Genomic DNA, 26,635 nt, shown 5'->3' on the forward strand with positions numbered 1-26,635 from the left:
TGGGATGTGACAAGTGATGTTCTCCAGGGATCTGTTCTGGGGCCTTAGCTTTTCACCATATTTATCAATGACTTTGATGAAACAATAGAGAGTTGTATATCCAAGATTTCAGATGACACTAAGTTTGGAGGCACACTAAGTAGTGCAGATGGGAGCAGGAAGTTTCAAAGGGACATAGACAGATTAACTGAGTGGGGAAAACTGAGGCAAATGGAGTTCAATGTGGGGAAATGTGAGATCAGCCACTTTTTGGACACAAGAAAGACAAATCGGAATATTTTCTAAATGGTGAGAAACTAAGAATTGTGGTGGAGCAAAGAGATTTGGGTGTCCATGTACAGGTGGACAGGTATAAAAAGCAATTAAAAAGGCTAATGGAATGCTGGCCTAAGGTAGATAAAAAGAAATTATTTCCTCTGGTGGAAGCTCAGTCAGCTGCCATCTTGGCTTTGGGGGCCAGTGTTAAATGGGGCTTCCAGAGCACCAGTAACTCCTGCTCTCTATTCTTGGGCAGAGACACAGGAGCGCTGAGGCGCAGTCCCAGGAGAGTGACCTTGGCTCCACGGGAGAGGCACCTGCTGTCCTTTCTCAGGATGACAGCAGGCCCGTTCCCCCACCATCCACTCTACGAATACCCTTGTTAGTGCCACACAGTCAGCTGATCTAGACTGCTCCGACACACGCCGAGATGCACCAGTCTACAGCCAGACTCTCAATTACAGTTTGTCGTTCGTGACTTTGGTTAAGCCTGTTTTGGCACTGTGGAAGAGGTAGAATCCTGATTGGAGAGATTCAAACAAAGAGCTGCAGGAGATGACAACATGTTCAATTCCTCCACCACCTAGAAGGACAAGGGCTGCAGGTGCATAGAAACACCATCACCTCCAAGTGAGATACCATCGTGACTTGGACATAATATTGCAGTTCCTTCACCATCGCTGGGTCAAAATCCTGGAATTCCCTAACTTCCCAAATAGGGATGAGCAACAAATGTAAGGCCTTTCCAGCGATGCCCATATCCTGAGGATGAATTATTAAAAATTAAGAGGAAAAGGAGTTTGGAAATGGAGGCGATAGTTCGCGAGAACAGAGATGTCGAGCGGTGTTTTTTTGTTGAGGAATGGAAGTCGTGACAACAATTTTGAAATGGAAGGGGACAGCGCCTGAGAAGGGGGAATCATTCAATATGTGAGCTAACGTGAGGGCCAGGAAAGGAGTTTGGGTGGTGAGCAGTTTAGTGGGAATACAGTCAAAGGAGCAGGAGGTGGGTCTCATGGAATAGATGAGCTCAAAGATCGCATTAGGGGAGATGGCACAGATACTAGAGAGAGACAGGGGTTCAGGGCTAAGGAGGAGGTTTGGCTTGATGGGCAAGGGAAATGAGAGAAAGTAGTCGAGGCAGCTGAGCAAATGGTCTCAATCTTGGTGACAAAGAAATCAATGAGCTCACTGTACTTGTTAAAGGTGAGATGGAGGTAAGCAGGGGAGAGGAATTTTAAGGAGGTTCAAAGTGAAGAAAAGCAGGGTGCTATCAATGCTCTCAAGGATTATTCTAGAGTAGTGGGCAGTTTTGATGGAGGAGAGTGAGGCCCAGTAGAGCTTGATGTGGTCCAGCCCTGATGGCTAAGCCTGTTGCATGCCAGATACACTCAAGTCTGTGCCCCATGTACTTGAGGAGCGAAGACGGAGATGAGAGACTGTGATGGTTTTGTAAGAGACTAGGACATCAAAGGTGGAGGTGAGTGAGCGTTAAGCAAATCAACAGCTGCAGAGATATCATGGAGAATGGAGGGCCAAAAGGTTAGGCAGTTGGGTATTTGAAAGGGTAGTTGTATGCAACTTGAGGGAACAATGTTTTCTTCCAGGGACAGACACAAAAGGAAGTGGAGTTGGAAGGGAGTAGAGTGAATGCGGCTGCTGAGAGATACAAGGAAGTAGTCGGAAATAGCCTTGTCAGTGATCGGAGTAGAGAGACCACGGGAGATGGCAAACTTGAAGGGGTGACCAAGAATATGTGTAGGAGAGTTTCTTTGGCGATAGAGGTTTAGGGAAGACAGGAGGACGGTGAATTCAGAGGGGAGCTGAGATGGAGATTGAAATGACTACGGATGTGGAGGCTGAGCGAGGATATCTTGAGGAGAAACTAATATTGCCAACAGCAATTTATTTTCTTAGAGCATTACATTCAGCATTCAGTGATATTACAAAACAGAAACACAGCAGGAGATTTAGATTAAATACAGCAAGTGTAGTAAATTTAAGGAAACATTAACACTCATGAGGTACTCAACAAACAGAAATTATATTTTTGGGCTGGTGAGTTCACAGGAGATGAGTGACCCAGGTTTTTTCAAAATCCACTACAACTGTTAGAAAAACAAAGTAAATGTCTGCTTGTGAAATATGGCATTTATTACCACTCATAAGCCAAATTAATCAAACATCATTTGAACTATATATAAATCAGAAATATAGATGTATATTTTAAATGTACTACAGGACAATCTATCTGGTCTCCTTTATGCATTTGCTCATCAGTCCAGAATTTGTATTTTCTTGGAATGTGTAGGTCTGCGCACCTGAAGTAAATCTGAATACAATCCATTTAAAACAAGAGAAATCCTATTTACTACAATCACGTGATCCATGCCAATCATTAGTTCAGAAGAGCATTTCATTAAACCAATTAGACTTTCATTGAAGTAATTCTCACCCTGGACATTGGTTCTCAATAAGATATGAACACTGGTAAGTTCTATGAAACATTTCACTATTTAGTCAGACTACGTTTGGAAATAGAAACTATATTCTACAATTCCCATAAATAAAATTAAAATATTTATCATCATTTATTATCAGACTTCAGCACATAGTACTACTGTTTCCTGATAGTCAATTCTTGTCAATTAGAATGGTGTTAGAAAATCATACCATCACTTCATACTCTGGTCCCAACAAATTTTCCCATCTGGACTTCAATTCTTCTCCTGTTTTAACAGGTCCTGACCCTAAAAAGAAAGTGTGTCACATTAATTTGCTGACATTATTTATATAGAATCATCAAGCAAATCCACAAAATAAAACATTAGTGAGCCCATTCATCCAGTTGTAATAGAAGCAACAGCCATCAATGCTACACTAGGAGCATTATATAAAGCTTCCTTACTCATACTCACCTAGTTATGCTTACCTTTGGCTAGGAGTGCTCTTGAGTTCTTTGCAAATTTATGTATACCCATCAAGGATTGTCCATGGACTTCTTGAACTGGCTGATCTATGAACTAGTGTGAGTGCACTGACCCCAAGGTCAGACATACATCAGTTAACTGCTTTCTAAGCTTATCATGATTTGATTCAGTTTCTGGGGCATTGTGTTGACTTATCCATTATATTACACAGGACTTCATGTCACAGGAATTAGTGTTCAGAAACCAAAACCACAATGGAAAGATGTTTGTTTCCTTAAAAAGGAAAGCAAAATATGGCAAGCAAAATATTGAAGATAAAATAGAATACTTTAAGCACAAGTTAAATTTTTGGGAAGTGAATTATGTGACTGAGTTTTTAATTTCCCCTCCAACAACCTTGAGCAGACCAAACTGTCAGGAGTAACTTCAAATAGTAGCTGGAGGAATGCAGAAAATATTTGGGCTCATGTTATAACTTTTTTTAAAACCTAGATTTCTGCAATGTATTTCTTCGAATTTTCTGAGGTGCAACGTAGTTGGTGGATGATAGTATTGTGCTGCATTTTAGATATTTCAACTTTTCAAAAAGCAAGTTTATTTATGAGACTTACTGTTAAATGAAACTCTCAAAATAAGAACTAATTTTAAAAATGAATAATAAATTGAATTGACAATGGGGAAAAAGGCATTCTAACTGGATTGCTATGATTGGTTCAGAAGTCCCAACTATCCATAATTTGTGAATTGATAATATTAAGTAAAAGAAGTTTGTGGATAATCAAGTTGCATTGGAAAAAAAACAAAATTCCAAGAGCAAGAAAAGATTCAAAGACTGAAAAATTGGGCAGATAGTATTTACAACAAAGAAATGCAGACTGGAGCTAAAAAATCCAAGTACAATTACAAATGTATGCATTTATTAGATAAAGTGCAACAACATGACAATTTACATATAATTGTTGGCCAAATATTGAAATCATCACATTGTACAATGAGAATAGTCAACAGGTCAACTATTGGGAAAAAAATTGAGCGGGGTGGGGCTCTTTTCTCTGGAAAAGAGATTAAAAGGAGACCTGATAGAGGTTTTTAAAATTATGAAGTGGTTCAATAGGGTGGATGTGGAGAAACTGTTTCCACTTGTGGATGATTCCAGAACAAGGGTATATAAATATAAGATAGCCACTAACAGATCAAATAAAGAATTTAGGAGGAATTTCTTTAGAGTGGTGAGAAGATGGAATTCATTGCTACATCGAGTTGTTGAAGCAGATGGCATTGACACATTTAAGGGGAGACTTGATGCATACATAAGGGAAAATGGAATAGGGGGATATGGAGGCAGGGTGGGAAGAGATAGTTAGTGTGGAGGGAGGCTCATGTTGAGTATATGCATTAGCAGAGCCAGGTACTATTAAGATGCATTGTGGGGTGAGGAAAAGCTGCATGTACAGGTGATCAAAATCAGAAAAGACAGGAGTGATGATTAAGTGGAGCTCAATGCTGAGGGTACGGTAGCGTAGTGGTTATGTTACTGGGCTAGTAATCCAATGGCCTGGACTAAAATCCAGAGTCACGAGTTCAAATCCCGCCACGGCGGCTGGTGAATTTAAATTCAATTAATTAAATAAAAAAATCTGGAATTAAAATACTAGTATCAGTAATGATAGCCATGAAACTACCGGATTGTCGTAAAAACCCATCTGGTTCACTAATGTCCTTTAGGGAAGGAAACCTGCCGTCCTTACCCGGTCTGGCCTATATGTGACTCCAGACCCACAGCAATGTGGTTGATTCTTAATTGCCCTCTGAAATGGCCTAGCAAGCCACTCAGTTGTAAAAATCTCGCTAGGGATGGGCAATAAATGCCGGCCTTGCCAGCGACGCCCACATCCCGTGAACGAATAAAAAAAAAATATTGGGCAGTTGCTTTTGGACAACTTGGAGCTCATGGAACTTGGGCAAAGGAAGGCCAGCAAGGAAGGCTTTAGAATAATGGTTAAAAGATTCAGCAGCAGAGGGGCTTTAAGGTAGAGACAGGCTATGTAGCCTAGATAGAAATTGTTCTATATGTATAAATGCGTAGGCTTCAAGGAGCTCTTGAAACATTTGCCTGAGGAAGGAGAAAATCTCCGAAAGCTTGTGAATTTAAAATAAAATTGCTGGACTATAACTTGGTGTTGTAAAATTGTTTACAATTGTCAACCCCAGTCCATCACCGGCATCTCCACATCATGACTACCATCGACACCACAAACTGCCGGCTCACAGTGGAAAGGATATCCAAGAAGATCGCGCATTTAGACACAGACATCAAGTTTTTACAGAGCTGCAAGAAAGCAGACAAGATCCCGAAAGGACTCCAGATCACGAACCCACTCAAGTCCACATACAACTCGGATTACGCTGAGAGACTCTGCCGCCGTACCTCTCGCACACTCCGCAACCATCTCATACACCAACTCTACAGCAGACGCCACAACCTCGAAACCAAGATAGAGTCCATACTCTCAACCTGTACTCAGGACACAGCAGACCAGCTACGTTATACCGCCAAACAGACGAGGCAACGGAACTACGCTGCCTACATGAAAACCAAGAGCAGGAAGCTTGAGAAACTCGGCATCACCACCAGCAACGACCAAGCTTCCCCTGGTACCACGGTTGCAACCACAGGGAAGTCTATTGTCAATTTATCCGACCACACCCTTCAACCAGACGAAATCGAAGTTCTCAGCCGAGGGCTCAATTTCTGCCCCACTACCAAAATGGACCCCACTAGTCTCGCGGCGGACACAGAGGAATTCATCAGGAGAATGAGGCTCCGGGAATTCTACCACAAACCCCAAGATTTCAGCAGCGAACCCAATGAGACAATCGACGATCCGGAACAGCAGACAGAGGGATCCGCGGTACAGCAACCGAAGAGGAAAGAGTCAAACTGGACTCCTCCGGAGGGTCGCTGCCCTCAGCTGGACATGTATGCTCAAGCTGTCAGGAAATGCGTCAATGCCAGATTCATCAGCCGCACTCGGAAGACAGTCCAGAATGTCACCCGAGCACAACGCAACGCCATCAACGCTCTCAAGACCAACCGCAACATCGTCATCAAACCAGCGGACAAAGGAGGAGCCATAGTCATACAGAACAGAACAGACTATTGCAAAGAAGCATACCGACAACTGGACAACCAGGAACACTACAGACGGTTACCCGCAGATCCGACCAAAGAACACACCCACCAGCTCAACAAACTGATCAAGACCTTCGATCCAGACCTTCAAAGCATCCTACGCATTCTCATCCCACGTAATCCCCGCGTGGGAGACTTCTACTGCCTCCCAAAGATACACAAAGCCAACACACCCGGACGTCCCATCGTATCAGGCAACGGAACCCTGTGTGAGAACCTCTCTGGATACATCGAGGGCATCCTGAAACCCATCGTACAGGGAACCCCCAGCTTCTGTCGTGACACTACAGACTTCCTACAAAAACTCAGTACCCACGGACCAGTTGAACCAGGAACACTTCTCACCACGATGGACGTCTCGGCACTATACACCAGTATCCCCCACGATGACGGCATCGCTGCGACAGCATCAATACTCAACACCAACAACAGCCAATCTCCGGAAGCCATCCTACAACTCATCCGCTTCATCCTGGATCACAATGTCTTCACCTTCGATAACCAGTTCTTTACCCAAACACACGGAACAGCCATGGGGACCAAATTCGCACCCCAATACGCCAACATTTTCATGCACAAGTTCGAGCAGGACTTCTTCACTGCACAAGACCTCCAACCAACACTATACACCAGATACATCGACGACATTTTCTTTCTATGGACCCACGGCAAGGAATCACTAAAGAGACTACACGATAACATCAACAAGTTCCATCCCACCATCAAGCTCACCATGGACTACTCCTCAGAATCAGTTTCTTTCTTGGACACACGAATCTCCATCAAAGACGGGCACCTCAGCACCTCACTCTACCGCAAGCCCACGGACAACCTCACGATGCTCCACTTTTCCAGCTTCCACCCTAACCACGTCAAAGAGGCCATCCCCTATGGATAGGCCCTGCGAATACACAGGGTCTGCTCAGACGAGGAGGAACGCGATGGACACCTACAGACGCTGAAAGACGCCCTAGTAAGAACGGGATATGACGCTCGACTCATCGATCGACAGTTCCGACGGGCCACAGCAAAAAATCGCATAGACCTCCTCAGGAGACTAACACGGGACGCAACCAACAGAGTACCCTTTGTCGTCCAGTACTTCCCCGGAGCGGAGAAACTACGCCATGTTCTCCGCAGCCTTCAACATGTCATCAATGAGGACAAACACCTCGCTATGGCCATCCCCACACCTCCACTACTCGCCTTTAAACAGCCACCCAACCTCAAACAGACCATCGTTCGCAGCAAACTACCTAGCTTTCAAGAGAACAGCGTCCACGACGCCACACAACCCTGCCACGGTAACCTCTGCAAGACATGCCAGATCATCGACACAGATACCACCATCACACGAGAGGACACCACCCACCAGGTGCATGGTTCATACTCCTGTGACTCGGCCAACGTTGTCTACCTCATACGTTGCAGGAAAGGATGCCCCAGAGCATGGTACATTGGCGAGACCATGCAGACGCTGCGACAACGGATGAACGGACACCGCGCAACAATCGCCAAACAGGAGGGTTCCCTCCCAGTCGGGGAACACTTCAGCAGTCATGGACATTCATCCACCGACCTTCGGGTAAGCGTACTCCAAGGCGGCCTTCGAGACACACGACAACGCAAAATCGTCGAGCAGAAATTGATAGCCAAGTTCCGCACCCATGAGGACGGCCTCAACCGGGATCTTGGGTTCATGTCACGCTACACGTTACCCCACCATCGAACAAATGTTATCTGTTTTTAATATAATGGGTCATTTGCTGGCTCTCTCTGCCTTCCGGATGTTTCTGCCTCTCTCTGTGTTTTTTTTCTCTGTTTTTTTTCCCTGTTTGTTTTTTTGTTGAATGTGTATTCGGGGGTTCTGCAGGTGACACCTCTCTGTCTGAACACGGTGATTGCCTTGGCAACGGGCAGTTGCAGGGGCAGTCTGTAAACACCATGTATTGGTCTATATGTATAAATGCGTAGGCTTCAAGGAGCTCTTGAAACATTTGCCTGAGGAAGGAGAAAATCTCCGAAAGCTTGTGAATTTAAAATAAAATTGCTGGACTATAACTTGGTGTTGTAAAATTGTTTACAATTGTCAACCCCAGTCCATCACCGGCATCTCCACATCATAGATAGAAATAAGCAGTCTTGGCGATGGAGAAGATGTGGATTTCAAAGCTCACCTTAATCTCTTACAAGACATCAAGGTTTCACATATATGGAAGCCATCCTTGTGCCTGCAGATGACGTCACGGAGGGCAGCATATTGATGGGTAAATGGAGGTGGACATTGTAGATCAACATTTAACATTGAAAATGTGAATTCCCTATGTAAACTGGTCCTAATGACACGGTAGTTGCAAACTGTGGCCACGAGATGGTGTAGCTCCACTGTAACCTGTACCATTATATCTTCTGACACACGATGTGACCATATGAAATGCTATGGGATATCATAGTAAATACAGCACAGGCGGCCTTTAGGCCTATCGCGCCTGTGCCAGCTCTTTGAAAAATCTATCCGATTAGTCCCATTCCCCTGCTCTTTCCCCATAGCCTTGTAAATTTTTCCCCATCAAGTATTTATCCAATTTGTTTTTGAAAGTTACTATTAAATCTGCTTCAGGCAGTGCATTCCTGATCATTACAACTCACTGCATAAAAAATGTTTATTCATGTCGCCTTTGGCTCTTTTGCTAATCACCTTAAATCTGTGTCCTCTGGTTACCGCCCCTTTTGCAAATGAAAACAGTTTCTCCTTATTTACTGTCAAAACTGTTCATGATTTTGAACACCTCTATCAAATCTCCTCTTAACCTTCTCTGTTCTAAGGAGAACAACCCCAGCTTCTCCAGTCTTTCCACATAACTGAAATCCCTCATCCCTGGTACCATTCTAGTAAATCTCTTCTGCAACCTCTCTAAGGCCTTGACATCCTTTCTAAAGTGTGGTGCCCAGAATTGGACACAATACTCCAGCTGAGGCCTAACCAGTGTTTTATAAATGTTTAGCATAACTTCCTTGTTTTTGTACTCTATGCCTCTATTAATAAAGCCCATGGTCCCATTTATTTTTTTTTAAAACAGTCTTCTCAACTTGTCCTGCCGCCGTCGTCAAAGATTTGTGTACGTGCACCCCCAGGTGTCTCTGTTCCTGCAGCCCCTTTAAAATTGTACCATTTAGTTTATATTGCCTTTCCTCATTCTTCCTACCAAAATGCACCACTTCACACTTCTCTGCATTAAATTTCATCTACCATGCGTCTGCCCATTTCACCAGTCTATGTCCCCCTGAAGTCTGTCACTGTCCTCCACATTGTTTACTACATTTCAGAGTTTCGTGTCATCTACAAACTTTGAAATTATACCCTCTATACCCAAGTCCAAGTCATCAATATATATCTACCAGTACTCCAAACACAGTCTTAACAATTAATTGCAACTCAAATGCTTTTGAAAGATATACCAGTATCTGATTTGCCTTGTTGTAACCAGTCTCACACTGACTGTACAGTGCTTTCAGTGAAAGGTCAAAAATCATCCCAAATCCTTTGCTTTTGCATTGCTTTTTATCTATATTAAATTCCATCCATCATTCTTTAGCTCATCCACTTAATTTAACTAGATCCTTTGAATGTTAAGTGGAAGAGCTAAAGAATGATGGATGGAATTTAATATAGATCGATCTCCTTTACACTAGTCACTAAACCAAATAGTTTGGGGTCATTGGCAAGTTTTATAGTATTAATTCAAGTACTCTCTTTCATTTTATTTATGATCAATGTAAACATCAGAAGACCTAGAACAGACCCCTGCAGAGACACCAATCAAAATGCCATGCTGCCCCAGACAGAGCCTTGTTCATTTATCACCTTCTGCTTTCTATTGCCATAACAATTTAGTATCTAATTTGCCATTAATTGCATATGCTTTTATCTTCTTTAAAAGCCTCAGAATTTTATCAAGAGCTTTTTGAAAACCCAAATAAATTATATCCACTGGATAGCACTCAGCCACTCATTTAGTTGCATCATCAAAGAATTCCAGTAGATTTGTGAGACATGACCTGCTGCTTCTAAAGCCATGCTGACTGCACTCTTTAGATGAACATTGATAGTGCCATGTAAAAGGTTTGAATATTTTACCCACAACCAACTGGTCAATAGTTCCATGATTCATATCATTAGTTTTATAAATATTGGCATTATGTTAACTATCTTCCTTCCTCAAATGCAAACTCTGTATTTTTGGAGGTCTTAAGAATATTAACCAAAAGTATCAGCTTGGCTCAGTGGTAACAACCTCACCTCATTCAGGTGGTTATGGAATAATGCTGCATTTCAGGACCCGAGCACGTAATTTAGGTTGACACTTCAGTGCTGATGGAATGCTGCATTATCGAAGGCGCTGTATATCAGATGAGACTTTAAACCGAGGCCCTGTCTGACTGTTCAGGTGGACATAAAAGATCCCATGGCACTTTTCGAAGAAGAGCGGACAGTTCTGATGTTCTAGCCAGCATGCTTCCTTCAACCAACACCATCAAAACAGATTAATCCGTCACTTTATCTTGATGATGTTTGTCAAACCTTTGCGCAAATTTGCTGCTGTGTTTGTCTACATAACAATAATTGCACTTCAAAAGTAATTCATTGGCCATGACCTTAGGGTTGCCCTGGAGTCTCCAGGAAATAAACATTAATCTCATGGACATTGCTGCGAGCAACCCAGGAGAAAAATCATAGGGGCATTAAAAAAAATTCTGTTTTTTTCATTGTCTTTGAACACTTTTGTTTATCAGTTATAAAAATATTGGAGATGGGAAAAAAGGCTGTTTGATTAGGGAGGGTGGTTGGAGACGGGGGGGTCATGTGATGAAACCTCCAGGAATGCATCCAACCAGAGTTGTCAATTCTATATGAACGTTATAGATTCCTAATCAGAAGTCTGTCCATAGCACTTTTCACGAAGACTGATGTGAAGAAGCCACTTAACATATCTGCTAATCAAAAGCAAAATACTGCAGATGCTGGAAATCTGAAATAAAAACAGGAAATGCTGTAAATACTCAGCAAGTCAGGCAGCATTTGCGGAGAAAGAAACAAACAGAATTAACATTTCAGGTCAATAACCTATCATCAGAACTGGAAGTAGTTAAGGTTTAGCAGTTTTTAAGCAAGTACAGAACCAGGAAAAGTGGGGGGGGGGGGAAGTGAACAAAAGGGAAGGTCTGTAATAAGGTGGAGGGCAGGAGTGATTAAATGACAAAGGGGATGATCGTGCAAGCCACGAAGGTGGTAATTACAAAGAATGTACAGTGCAGAAACAGGCCATTTGGTCCAACAGGTCCATGCCGGTGTTTATGCTCCACACGAGCCTCCTCCCACCCGTCTTCATATAACCCTTTCAGCAAAACCTTCTATTCCTTTCTCCCTCATGTGTTTACCTAGTTTCCCCTTAAATGCATCTATGCTAGTCACCTCAACTACTCCTTGTGATAGCAAGTTCCACATTCTAACCACTCTCTGGGTAAAGAAGTTTCTCCTGAATTCCCTATTGGATTTATAAGTGACTATCTTATATTTATAGCCCCTAGTTTTGGTCACCCCCACAAGTGGAAACATCTTCTCTACGTCTACCCTATCAAACCCTTTTATAATCTTAAAGACCTCTATCAGGTCACCCCTCAGCCTTCTCTTTTCTAGAAAAAGGAACCCCAGCCTGTTCAATCTTTGCTGATAGGTATAACCACTCAGTTCTGGTATCATCCTAGTAAATGATTTTTGCATCTTTTCCAATGCCTCTATATCCTTTTTATAATATGGAGACCAGTACTGTGCACAGTACTCCAAGTGTGGTCTAACCAAGGTTCTATACAATTTTAACATAATTTCAATTCTTTCTCTCTAGAAATGAACCCCAATGTTTGGTTTAAGAATAAGGAAGCCATATTTTCCTTGGAAAATAAGAGTCTAAATGGGGTGGCGGAACAAAGGAATCACAAAAAGTAGAGACGCAGGTTAATAAAGCTTTTTTTAATGGCTTTATTAACCTGCGTCTCTACTTTTGGTGATTCCTATGTTCCTCCACCCCATTTAGACTCTTACTTTCCAAGGAAAATATGGCTTCCTTATTCTTCTGTATTTTTCTTCATATTTCTTACAGAGGAGCTAACAGTCTAGTTTATATCTATATAAGTAACAGGATTCCAAAAGTGCCAGTTGCACAGATTGCTATAGCACTCATCATTAGCAGCAAGAAAATGCATCCTATCAAGGCAAAGTACAGCTATTCAAATGACAAGCATGTGGATAAAACATCTGTGCAATAAATGCCAGAATGAACAGTTGATATACAGTCTCAGATTGGAGGTGGAGAAATAGCAAGTAATCTGGGTCCTCTTCTTGGAAGCCTCTACTGACGTGTTGCTAACCCCCTCACTCTGCTCGAGAGACAGAAGGGCCAACAAGTGCATCAGAGCAGCAAAAAAGAGCAAAAGTTGACTGCAAAATATCTCAGTAGGTGGTTATTCAACATAGTATGCCTGCCTGTTCGACCCTTTTCCCCCACAGGAACACAGCCAGGGCCAAGATTCAGTGATCTTTCCCCTCACCCCACAGATAAACATAATGCCAACCAAGCAGATACAACCTTGCCAGCACATCCAATGTGTGAAGTACCATGAGAACATAATGTAAACTGACTCAATATATGCAAATACATGTAAAGTCTTCCGCTGATTTTTTTTAACCTGAAAAATAAACATGTCAAAAAAGAATCTAAGATCAAATTACATTCAAAATGTAATGAAAATTTAAATTATATTATTAAAGATCATTGAAGTAAACATACTTTCTCTTGTAGTTTCGACTACATTATTGAAGTGAAACTGAAAACTGCCCTTTAAGGCTTTTTCCCTTTTCTCATCAACTTTCTTGCCTCCTCCCTTACCCTTCTTTCCTGAAGGTGCTGGTACATTGGTAGAGTTAAAGAAGTCTCAATGTGAAAGAATTAAATTCTTCATACCATTTGGAAGGATCTAACTTTTTGTAACAGAGATTGATTTAACCAATATGCACTTAGCAAATTTATGTCACTGGCTTCCATTTTTACCCTGGGTTTCTGCCCATTGCAGACCCAGAATTCTGGGGTGAAACAGATTGGTCAGCAGCATAATTGCACGTCACTGCTCTTGATCTTCACTTTAAAAATGGATTGCATGATAAAATAAATGTTTGCACAAACACATTAGCTCCTACCTCTGTATAGGAAAGATTGCACGTATAATCCTTCTAGGTCAGTCTTCTATAATGACCTTTAAACCTTACCTATAAAATAGTATTATGAACTTTGACCAGTTCACAGCCTTGTGCAATGTTTTGATATGGAATATTAATACATAGTGGACATTATATATCACTTAAACTTCTGAAAGTAAAAAAAAAATGGTGCTTCAAAATGTTCAGTGTTGACCTCAAGGGAAATAACTACTGACGAGGCATCGTCGTTATCTGAGGAGCATATCAGCACATTGCAACAGTACACTTTATTTGTACATTTGGCAGGTATAATGGCTTGTCTGGTTTAATTAGTCCAGACTGTAACACGAGCTTTAATACTGCATACAGTTCTAAACCATTCTTCCGTTAATGTGCTGCTATCTTGACATTTATATCAATTCAGCATTCTCACATGACCATAATACTGCCTTGGTTGCACAAATTAGACAGTTTGATAGGGTTAGATGGCATGAAATGTCTGGTTGCCCTGCCGATGACCCTCAACTAGGAGGTGCATTACAAGTATAAAGTTCCTTTGCTGAGCGATTTTTAACTGCAGAGACTCAGAGCATCAAACGATGCTGTAGTGATCAGTGATACTCAAACTGTTTATCAGGTTCACACACGCTCAATTCTTTAACTGTTTAAGATTACAAGACCATATGAACTAAATAAAGCTAATTAAATTAAAATGTTTTCAATGTCTATGGCTGTCAAAGAAGTAGTTCTTTTGTCACTCTAGTCAGTATGTTCCTGGCCAGGATCGGTTGGATCATAAAAACAATTGCTAACAGGTGTAAATACAAAAGAGTTCCGTTAATTAAGTTTGGCATAACATAAATATGAGATTATATATCAGTAGTGGTATAATATGCCAAGGATGTCAGTAGTTTTAAAACAAACTCTCTCTGCCTTGCCTCCCCTCCCCCTATACACAAGCAAATTAATATTTTTTACTACAAACTCTTCCATGCACTGGCAGTAGTCTGAAGATCAACTCTCCCTCTAATTTATGACTGTTCTCCTGATATCATTACGGATCTGTCTACAGGGGCAGTTAGTTTTAAATATTTATTGGGGCAATTCTCACCCTTTTCCTCAAAAAGCCTTGACCCATCTGTCCCCTGCAACTAATGCCCAATCTCTAACCTCTCCTTCTTGTCCAAGCTCCTTGAACATCCCAAACACTTCTCCCACAACTCATTGTTTGAATCCCTTCACTTTTGTTTTGCACTCTGTTTTCCATATACGAGGCACCAGTTCAATATCTCATCTGAAAGTCGGACCTCCAACAATGCTGTACTCCCTCACTGCTGAATTGAATTCTCACCCTTAGATTATATGCTCAAGAATGTAGCAGGGATTGATCACATCTGAACTCTCAAAATATCCAGCGTCAATCAAATAGGGATGGCACTTTTACGTATTAGTCAAACAATATGTATAAATAGGTACCAGTCAGTTGTAATACCTCCATGCAAAACATGCCCTCAAAGCTCTGGATTACTTATAACATTGACTTATTGCAGTAATATTTAGCAGATTATCACCAAATGAATGCTGCAAGACATTAATATTCTGCCGATACATGCATTCAAAGCCTTAGGAACATAGGAACAGAAGTAGGCCATTCAGCCCCTCGAGCCTGTTCCACCATTCAATCATGTTGATCTGTACCTCAACTGCATTTACCCACCATTGATCCAAATCCCTTGATACCCATTACCTAATAAAAATCTTTCGATCTCAATCTTGAAAATTTCAATTGACCCAGCATCCAGAGCCTCTTGGGAGAGAATTCTACATTTCCACTATGCTTTTGTGAAAAGGTGCTTCCTGATTGCACTCCTACTTTATTCTCTCTCTGCCAAGTCTAATTTTAAGACAATGCCCTCTTGTTTTGGGTTTCCCCACCAGAGGAAATAGCTTCTCTGTATTGAATCCTTTTATCATTAAATCACTAAACACCTCAATTAGATCACTTCTCAACCTTCTAAACTCAAGGAAATACAAACCAAGTTTATCATAGAAAATCACAGAATCATAGAATGGTTACAGCACGGAAGGAGGCCATTCGGCCTATTGAGTCTGCGCCGGCTCAATGCAAGAGCAATCCAGCTAGTCCCACTCCCCTGCCTTATCCCCATAGCCCTGCAAATTTTTTCCTTTCAAGTACTTATCCAGTTCCCTTTCGAAAGCCATGATTGAATCTGGCAGTGCATTCCAGATCCCGACCACTCGCTGTGTAAAAAAGTTTTTTCCTCGTGACACTCTTGGATCTTTTGCCAATCACCTTAAATCTATGTCCTCTGGTTCTTGACCCTTGTGCCAATGGGAACAGTTTCTCTCTATCTACTCTGTCTAGACGCTTCATGATTTTGAATACCTCTATCAAATCTCCTCACAACCTACTCTAAGGAGAACAACCCCAGCTTCTCCAGTCTATCCACTAAATTCCCTCATCCCTGGAATCATTCTAGTAAATCTCTTCTGCACCCTCTCTAGGGCCTTCACATCTTTCCTAAAGTGCGGTGCCCAGAACTGGACACAGAATTCCAGTTGTGGCCAAACCAGTGTTTTATAAAGGTTTATCATGACTTCCATACTTTTGTACTGTATGCCTCAATTAGAAAGCCCAGGATCCCGTATGCTTTTTTAGCCACTTTCTCAACCTTCAACGATTTGTGTACATATATCCCCAGATCTCTCTGTTCCTGTACCCCTTTTAGAATTGTGTCCTTTAGTTTATATTGCCTCTCCTCATTCTTCCTACCAAAATGCATCACCTCGCATTTCTCTGCAACAAATTTCATCTGTCATGCGTCCGCCCATTCCACCAGCCTGTCTATGTCTTCTTCAAGTCTATCACTATCCTCCTCACTGTTTACTACACTTCCAAGTTTTGTGTCATCTGCAAATTTTGAAATTGTGCCCTGTACACCCAAGTCCAAGTCATCAATATATATCCAAAAAAGCAGTGGTCCTTGTACAGACTCCTGGGGAACACCACTGTGTACCTTCCTCCAGTCCGATAAACAACCGTTCACCACCACTCTCTGTTTCCTGTCACTTAGCCAATTTTGTATCTATGCTGCCACTGCCCCTTTTATTCCATGGGCTTCAATTTTGCTGACAAGCCTATTATGTGGCACCTTATCAAACACCTTTTGAAAGTCCATATACACAACATCAACCCTCTCTGTTGCCTCATCAAAAAACTCAATCAAGTTGGTTAAACATGATTTGCCTTTAACAAATCCATGCTGGCTTTCCTTTATTAATCTACACTTGTTCAAGTGACTATTAATTTTGTCCCGGATTATCGTTTCTAAAATCTTCCCCACCACCGAGGTTAAACTGACTGGCCAGTTTATCTTTACACCTTTTTTGAACAAGGGTGTAACATTTGTGATTCTCCAGTCCTCTGGGACCACCCCCGTATCGAAGAAAGTTTAGAAGATGATGACCAGCACCTCTGCAATTTCCACCCTTACTTCCTTCAGCAACCTAGGATTTATCTACACACAAAGGGTTGTAGAAGTTTGGAACTCTCTTCCGCAAACGGCAATTGATACTAGCTCAATTGCTAAATTTAAATCTGAGATAGATAGCTTTTTGGCAACCAAAGGTATTAAGGGATATGGGCCAAAGGCAGGTATATGGAGTTAGATCACGGATCAGCCATGATCTTATCAAATGGCGGAGCAGGCACAAGGGGCTGAATGGCCTACTTCTGTTCCTATGTTCCTATCCCATCCGGACCTGGTGACTTATCTACTTTAAGTACAGCCGGCCTTTATAGTACCTCCTCTTTATCAATTTTTAGCCCATCCCGTATCTCAACTACCTCCTCTTTTACTGTGACTTTGGCAGCATCTTCTTCCTTGGTAAAGACAGATGCAAAGTACACATTTGGTACCTCAGTCATGCCTTCTGTCTCTATGCGTAGATTTCATTTTTGGTCCCTATTGGGCGTTTACTATTTATATGCCAATAGATGTGGAGCATTAACACTAGCATAGATTTGTTGGGCCGAATGGCCTGTTTCTGTGCTGTAAAGTTCTATGTAATGTTATTGCAATATATGTAGTCTTTAAAACTTTTTATTTTGTTTAAACACTTTTGTTGGACAATGGAAATTTCAGTTATGGAGAAATAAATTCAGAGTGACTGGTGGGAACCTGTTGACCAGATTGCACAATCACAGGATGATATACCCTCACTATAAGAAAAAGCAGTTATTGAGTGTCACACACAGTGACATCTAACATTAAAAAAGCCTATTACAGCACCACCTAACAGTAATAGGTACAGTAATGAGTTTTCTATTAAACATGCGCCCCACATATCAAATTTAACATACAACTGATTTTGCATCTGTAACGAAGTGGGAAATCTGTGTTCACCTGACATTCCATTAAGAAAACAAGACAGGATAAAGAAAGAACTTGCATTCATATAGTGCCTTTCATGACCTCAGGGCATCCCAAATCACTTTACAGCAAATGAAGTACTTTTGAAGTGCAGTAACTGTTGTAATGTAGGAAACACGGCAGCCAATTTTCACACAGCAGGGTCCCACAAACAGCAATGTGATAATGACCAGATAATCTGTTCTACTACTGTTGGCTGAGGGATAAATATTGGCCAGTACACCGAAGAGAACTCCTCTGCTCTTCTTCGCAATAGTGCCATGGGATCTTTTACGTCCACCTCAGTTTAACATTTCATCTGGAGAACGGCACCTCCGACAGTGCAGCACTCCTTCAGTATTGCACTGGAGTATCAGCCTAGATTTTGTGTTCATTTCTCTGGAATGGGATCACAAACATCACATACCATCAATTTTATATTCCTGCTTCTTCACTTGTATACTTTCTTGCTCTTCAACCGCAGAATGAATGCTACTTTCAGTGATAAGTGCATCTGCCATGTGAGTTACATTATCAGTTTCAGCTGTAAAACAAGGAGTACATTCTGAAAATTATGTACAGTGAAAAAAATTAAGTAGTTAAACTCTGCATTATAAACCTCTCAATATGATTATAATTTTTTTAGAACAATCCTATATTGTTTTTAGAACAATTATATATTGATACGGGTTCACATTCTTCTTTGTAGGAGTGATCAAGTCTCTGGTGAGTGACATTTTACAAAAATGCACATTTAGTAGAAGTGGCGTACAATATTCTATATTGCATATGGCATCATCTGGTGGAAATTACACAATTACACAGAGATTACACAAATTGGGGTTGTATTCTCTAGAGTTTAGAAGGTTAAGGGGTGATCTGATTGAAGTTTATAAGATATTAAGGGGAACAGATAGGGTGGATAGAGAGAAACTATTTCCGCTGGTTGGGGATTCTAGGAGTAGGGGGCACAGTCTAAAAGTTAGAGCCACACCTTTCAGGAGTGAGATTAGAAAAAATTTCTACACACAAAGGGTGGTAGAAGTTTGGTACTCTCTTCCACAAACGGCAATTGATACTAGCTCAATTGCTAAATTTAAATCTGAGATAGATAGCTTTTTGGCAACCAAAGGTATTAAGGGATATGGGCCAAAGGCAGGTATATGGAGTTAGATCACAGATCAGCCATGATCTTATCAAATGGTGGAGCAGGCACGAGGGGCTGAATGGCCTACTCCTGTTCCTATGTTCCTAAAACTCAACAAAGTTGCCAATGGGTTGCGTGGAAATCAGAGATGTACAATTGTGAGCCCTCTCAGGTGGGTGTAAAAGATTCTATGAATTATGCACTTTTTTTTTATTTTTGCTGTGTCGCAAATCTTTTTCTTAGTTCCATGCTTCTCAGATTCTGAATAGACAGGATGGCAGCCAAAATGATTTCTTAAAAATGATTTTGAGCGTTTTCATTGCTACCTTTTTTTAAAAAAAATTCGGAGCGGTTTACTGACTGCTCATTCGCGATTGGTTTCTTCCGACTTTCTGCTTGTTAATTGTTATAGTCTTTACCTGCTCGGTTGTGATTTGTTGGTGTTTTATGAAAGTGCTATTTAAACCAATCAGGCGTAAATGTGCCATACACTTTCAAGTATGACACTTTCAGATGTGATGGTGTAATTAATGTCTGCTAGATGTAAAATATATGTACCAGTGTATCTACTGTGTCATTATTCATCAAGTTAAAAATTATGCTGTTGGAAGAAAGGGAGGCAGATGGCCACTGAAAGGATTTGGAAAGAAGTTTGAGAGATGCATTCAGAGATGTTCCCATAACATATCCCAGCTACATAAATAAATGAATCTATGTAAGTAACATGAGGAAACGGCAGCTCATGCACTCGGTGAAGACAAAGAATAGATCAGAACAATTGGTATACGTAATTCTATTTTGCAGTAAAGCAGTGTGGAGGATGGTGGAAAAGTAACAGTGTGTTCCCTGAAACCTTTTCCACTTAAAGTATAAGAAAAGCAAAATAATTTTATGGTGAATTACATCTTAACGCATGGCACATTACTGTGGAGATTTGTACTGCAGTTCGGTTGATTGAATTTCTATAGCTGGTAAATTTATTTATGAGGGGAGGGGTGTTTTCAATTTTTTGCTTTTAGGCAACGTTATTTTTGAGTTAAAAAAAGTTTGCATTTTTGCATAACTTAGTATCTGAACAATATAATTATAAATCAAGTGAAAAGTGACTTTTATCTTGTCCATATCCAAGACTGGAAAGTAATAGTAAAATATTTGGAATTTCTTTAAACAGTTGCATCTTAAAGCAGGCTGAAGGCACAATATAAATTACCTTTCTCATGGGATTCACAGTCATCATGAATCTTCCTCCTAGCTAGTGTGAGGTTGACAATTTTTCCAGTGTTTCGTAAAGCATCAATGCCTTCCTGATTAGTACATTCCTGAATATTAACCCCATCAACCTATAAAAAATATTATACAAAACGGTAACAACCCAGATGAGTCAGAATTAAAACATCCTATGTGAGAAAATTATACTGTCACACAATCGTAAGTTATTACAATTTTTTGAGGTTTATTTCTTAAAGGAAATTAATATTCCATTGTACATTTACAGGATATAATGCATAAAATAAAGATAGCTTCATTAGTAGTTATTGATATTGAGATATCTAATCAAATAGATTTTGAAATCAGAGCGAAATAATGCAGGCTGCAAACTTCAGTAAATAGAATTTATCGAATGGGGCATTCTTTACAAATCAAGAATATAAAAATGTATGAAACACATTTAAAAAAAACTTATCAATGAAAAATAAACATACTAATGTCAAGGTGATCCGAGCAACTGGGATTTATGGTATGAGAAAACAGAGAAAACTATTTTTAACCAACCCAATATGCAAACTACTATATCCAGCGCAAATCAATATAGGTTAACCTTCGCCTCATAATTTTATTAATCCTCCAAGTTTCACCAATAATTACATTTCCAGGTACTTGTGAAGATATACAAATTTTATGTTCAACATTCCTAATTTACCTATTCCTGCCCCTACACTTTGCTTAGTTATGCAGACAAAATAACTTTATAAATTACTCTAACAGTTTATCCTCTGATCCATATTTTGAACTGTGCAGAGTGGTGCAGTGCAGAACAGTGTCCCAGATTTAATTTATCCTTTGCAGCTCATCCAGTACATTAGGATTTTCTCCATTTTGGCTCATTGCAAGAAGGGGTCAGAAGTACCACAATTTGGACCAATTTCAATACACCAATAACAGGGACAAGAACTACCATTTAAAGAAAAAATCAGGAACCATTCCAGCCAAATAATATCTATACTTTGGATAATATATCCCACCTGGAATTTTTACTGGGAAACTTGTCAATATAGTAAGCAAGAAGCAGATTGATGGCAAAATGTCACCGATTATGCAGTGAACAAAATACAATATTGTAAGCTGGATTTGTCCACAATTCAGAACATTGAACAGAAGATTTAGTAAAATACAAAAGCACATTTTTTTTTAAACAAATGGTTCAGTTTCCACTTAATTAAAAAATTCTCACTGGAATATCTTGTACAAGTGTGAGCCAATACTCAAAGCCTCAATTTACCTCAGAAATTTCTGTTGAAAAATCCTAAGTTCAATCCTACTTTTCTAAAGCATTTCAAAATAGCAAAGTTATTAGAGTAACTTTATTTTCTTTAATGGAGCCTCACACAGCATTCTGGGCATCTATTCCACAATTAATTGCAACTTTTGCAAATGGATATAATGCTTGTGAACCACCTCTAAGCATCATAGAAACCTTCCTAACATAAATCTTGCCTATAAGTATGCCATTAGTTCAGTAGTTTTTTTTTTATTCGTTCATGTGATGTGGGCGTCGCTGGCAAGGCCAGCATTTATTTGCCCATCCCTAATTGCCCTTGAGAAGGTGATGGTGAGCCGCCTTCTTGAACCGCTGCAGTCCATGTGGTGAAGGTTCTCCCACAGTGCTGTTAGGTAGGGAGTTCCAGGATTTTGACCCAGCCACCATGAAGGAATGGCGATATATTTCCAAGTCGGGATGGTGTGTGACTTGGAGGGGAATGTGCAGGTGCTGTTGTTCCCATGTCCTTGCTGCCCTTGTCCTTCTAGGTGATAGAGGTCGCAGTTTTTGGAGGTGCTGTCGAAGAAGCCTTGGCAAGTTGCTGCAGTGCATCCCGTGGATGGTGCACACTGAAGCCACGGTGCGCTGGTGATGAAGGGAGTGAATGTTTAGGGTGGTGGATGGGGTGCCAATCAAACGGGCTGCTTTGTCCTGGATGGTGTCAAGCTTCTTGAGTGTTGTTGGAGCTGCACTCATCCAGACAAGTGGAGAGTATTCCATCACACTCCTGACTTGTGCCTTGTAGATGGTCGAAAGGCTTTGGGGAGTCAGGAGGTGAGTCAGTCGCTGCAGAATACCCAGCCTCTGACCTGCTCTTATAGCCACAGTATTTATGTGGCTGGTCCAGTTAAGTTTCTGGTCAATGGTGACCCCCAGGATGTTGATGGTGGGGGATTTGGCGATGGTAATGCCGTTGAATGTCATGGGGAGGTGGTTAGACTCTCTCTTGTTGGAGATGGTCATTGCCTGGCATGAATGTTACTTGCCACTTATAAGCCCAAGCCTGGATGTTGTCCAGGTCTTGCTGCATGCGGGCTCGGACTGTTTCATTATCTGAGGGATTGCGAATGGAACCGAACACTGTGCAATCATCAGTGAACATCCCCATTTCTGACCTTATGATGGAGGGAATGTCATTGATGAAGCAGCTGAAGATGGTTGGGCCTAGGACACTGCCCTGAGGAACTCCTGCAGCAATGTCCTGGGGCTGAGATGATTGGTCTTCAACAACCACTACCATCTTCCTTTTTGCTGGATATGACTCTGGCCACTGGAGAGTTTTCCCTTTAATTCCCATTGACTTCAATTTTAATGGGGCTCCTTGGTGCCACACTCGGTCAAATGTTGCCTTGATGTCAAGGGCAGTCACTCTCACCTCACCTCTGGAATTCAGCTCTTTTGTCCATGTTTGGACCAAGGCTGTAATGAGGTCTGGAGCAGAGTGGTCCTGGCGGAACCCAAATTGAGCATCTGTGAGCAGGTTATTGGTAAGTCCCGCTTGATAGCACTGTCGACGACACCTTCCATCACTTTGCTGATGATTGAGGGTAGACTGATGGGGCGGTAATTGGCCGGATTGGATTTGTCCTGCTTTTTGTGGACAGGACATACCTGGCCAATTTTCCACATTGTCGGCTAGATGCCAGTGTTGTAGCTGTGCTGGAACAGTTTGGCTAGAGGCGTGGCTAGTTCTGGAGCACAAGTCTTCAGCACTACAGCCGGGACGTTGTCAGGGCCCATAGCCTTTGCTGTATCCAGTGCACTCAGCCGTTTCTTGATATCAAGTGGAGTGAATCGAATTGGCTGAAGACTGGCTTCTGTGATGGTGGGGATATCGGGAAGAGGCCGAGATGGATCATCCACTCTGCACTTCTGGCTGAAGTTGGTTTCAAACGCTTCAGCCGTATCTTTTGCACTCACGTGCTGGACTCCACTATCATTGAGGATGGGGATGTTTACAGAGCCTCCTCCTCCTGTTAGTTTTTTAATTGTCCAACACCATTCACGAGTGGATGTGGCAGGACTGCAGAGCTTTGATCTGATCCGTTGGTTGTGGAATCACTTTGCTCTGTCTATAGCATGTCACCATGCTATAATGTAAACTTAGTATTTCAAGGGGTCAGATGAGATCAATGTGGATACATGGGGGGGGGGGGGGGGGGGAAATTAACCCCAAGAACAGGTGGGTTGGGGCGGGTGGGAAGTTAAAATAATAGAAATTTGCAGCGTGACCGCATCCCGACTCCAACATGCCCACTTCCAGGTTTAATAGGCAACCCCCTCCCATCAAAACCCCAAAAACCCCTATCGCTCCCCAGCTGATTTCCAGCCCAACAAGTAGCCAGGCTGTCAATCTGGCTGGCAGGAAACCTGTTGAAAAATTTTAAGAGACGTCCTACCGCCAAAATCGTCACGACATGCGGGAAACCCGTACTTCCGGATTTCCCATCTGAAAATCCTACCCCACCTCAGAGTTAATATCCAGGCCATTATGTTTGTGTGTAAGAGATTCTTCCATATCAATATGGCTCTCATTGGAGTCAGAAGGTTATGGGTTCTGCAACACACAATCAATGCTTGACACTCCAGTGCAGTATTAATTGGATGCTGCACTGTCAGAGATGGCATAGACCCTTGGCATGAATACCAAGCTGGCTGCTTGCCCAGGCTGAACCAGTATGTACTCAACCTTGGTATCCTGTTCAACCCAGATATGAGCAAAAAAAACCCACATCCTATCTATTACCAAGACTTCTACCTTTGCAATATCATCCAGCTGCCTGTTCTAAGTGGTGCAGAGAGGTCTTCTGATACCCTGGACAACGTTCTTCTCTCAAACGCCATCAAAGTAATTAATTGTGTCTGATGCACTTTTGAGATTTTTTGAAAGACATAACGGAGGCATATCTTTCTCTCCACATTCACTTGAGGTATATTGAGTACCATGACAAATATACACACAGAAAACCCAACAGATAAACAAATCTTGGCAAAGTCTCAGAAAAAAATATCTGCAGTGGCTTTAGTTCCATGGACATTCACTGCACTTGAAAAGACTTGCACTTGCATAGTGCCTCACAGCAATGCATTTCATGCTCCAAATTCTGTGTGAGTGTGTAAAGGCTTTGCTAGATTATATATTGGCTTAGTTAAAGTTTGGTAACAATTTCAGAGAGATAAATGTTCAAATATAACAACGATCTTATCCTTCAATATTTGAATGAACAGGAAACTGATAGCCAAATATTAGCGTTCACTAATGTAACACTTATGTAAAGACTAATATTGGGCAATTTCCAAGCCAAAAGATAATGTCACTTATCACAGCTCATTCAACTGGATCGGAACCAAGTTTGGATAATATTAAATTCAAATTACATATTAGCAGCATAATCTGCATCATAACAATGATGAGTGACCGCCTGCTGAAGTGTTTTCAGGATCTTGACAGTGTCATAGAAAACATTATCTGATCAACAACTTATTGTACATATTGATGTAATTTCACTCACATCATGTAATGTCTAGCAATATATTTAATAGATACTCTACGAACCAACAGTTTAAATTCTAAGAGGACATGCTGCAAAATAACTGAAAAAAAGTCATGCTCTTTTTGTGGATTTATTGGTAGTATAGTTACAAAATCTATTCATGTTAAATATAGTATTAGACATTGCATGGCCTGCTTCTGTAAACCTGTTCCTAATTACCCAGATCTGGGCAAATAAAGAACATGAATGGATCTTTCTATTTTGATGACTTGGTCCATTTGCAGAAATAATCTGTGTGCAATGATTTGCTCTGTTGACACAAGATAAGGCTTTACTGAAAGCATTTTTCATACTGGGTGTATATTTAATAAAATACATTTTACATCCGAACATAGGATCAGAGTTATTGCCTTCTAAAGCATTCAACTACAAAACAATACTACCACTACTCTACCACCAGCTCTACCCCAATGCCAAGCAAATACTCAATTTTATCACAGATTATACTTGCAAAATCATCTGGCAACACCCAACTTTTGTCTAAGAACAAATAACATGTTAAGTAACAATTGTTAAACAATATTCAACAAAAACATAATACTGTTCACTTTTTGTATAATTGAGTTGCAAAGATAAATGCAAAAAAACTGAAGAATCCAATTAATTCTGGACCAATGGTGAAAGGGGCAAATGGTGAGCAATGTGTTATGTGGAGCAGACTTCATTGGTTAGCCGCCTCTAGGTACTTCAATGGTACTTCTTCAAAGGTTGTACAAAATTAGTGAAACTCCGGACCAAATTAGTCTCAACAGAATGGTCACTGGTGTTTTGACAGCAATGGTGGTAAGAGTAATTTAAACGATTTAATGTCAAAAAAGTCTCAAAAGGTTAGGCATTTCTTATGATTTATTTTATCAGTTTGCCTGACAATGAAGAATAACCAATGATTTAATATGAGAAATATAAGGAAATATGAATAATGATACAAGATAAAAAGTTACTTACAGCAATGATCCTGTCATGAACCTGAATACATCCATTCTGTTCTGCAGCACTCCCTGGTATTATGCTTTTCACAAAGATACCAGAGGTATCTGTAAATTATAGTACCAAATTATTCTATTTATTAACTTCTCCAGTAACGTATCCAACAGACATATCCCAGCATTGCATCCCACTAGTGATTAAATAAATCACGACACATGAAAATGTCCATACAACCATAGATTGGACACCTGTCCCTGCTGCTGCACAACCCCTTGCCCTTCCACTTCCACTTCCACCACCCATACAAATCCCACATTTTGCAACTGGCATGTGACATCTCCCCTGTTCTCTGAGCCATTACAAATTTCATGCATGGACCCATTTTCATAGATATCACCAAGA

At 41.0% G+C, this 26,635-nt stretch overlaps 1 protein-coding gene across 4 annotated transcripts in view; it reads right to left on the bottom strand.

Moving 5' to 3' along the window:
• Positions 1-26,635, bottom strand: part of patj (PATJ crumbs cell polarity complex component) — a 355,365-nt gene that overhangs the window by 296,434 nt on the left and 32,296 nt on the right. For all 4 annotated transcript variants that reach the window (XM_067990267.1, XM_067990266.1, XM_067990265.1 and 1 more), the window contains exons 10-13: positions 26,252-26,340; positions 20,424-20,553; positions 18,494-18,610; positions 2,932-3,008 (exon numbers count right to left, since the gene is read on the bottom strand). In XM_067990267.1, coding sequence (XP_067846368.1) covers positions 2,932-3,008; positions 18,494-18,610; positions 20,424-20,553; positions 26,252-26,340 — 413 coding nt within the window. The remainder of the gene's footprint in view (positions 1-2,931; positions 3,009-18,493; positions 18,611-20,423; positions 20,554-26,251; positions 26,341-26,635) is intronic.

The sequence above is a fragment of the Heptranchias perlo genome, chromosome 9, assembly GCF_035084215.1.
Source record: "Heptranchias perlo isolate sHepPer1 chromosome 9, sHepPer1.hap1, whole genome shotgun sequence".
NCBI lineage: Eukaryota > Metazoa > Chordata > Chondrichthyes > Hexanchiformes > Hexanchidae > Heptranchias > Heptranchias perlo.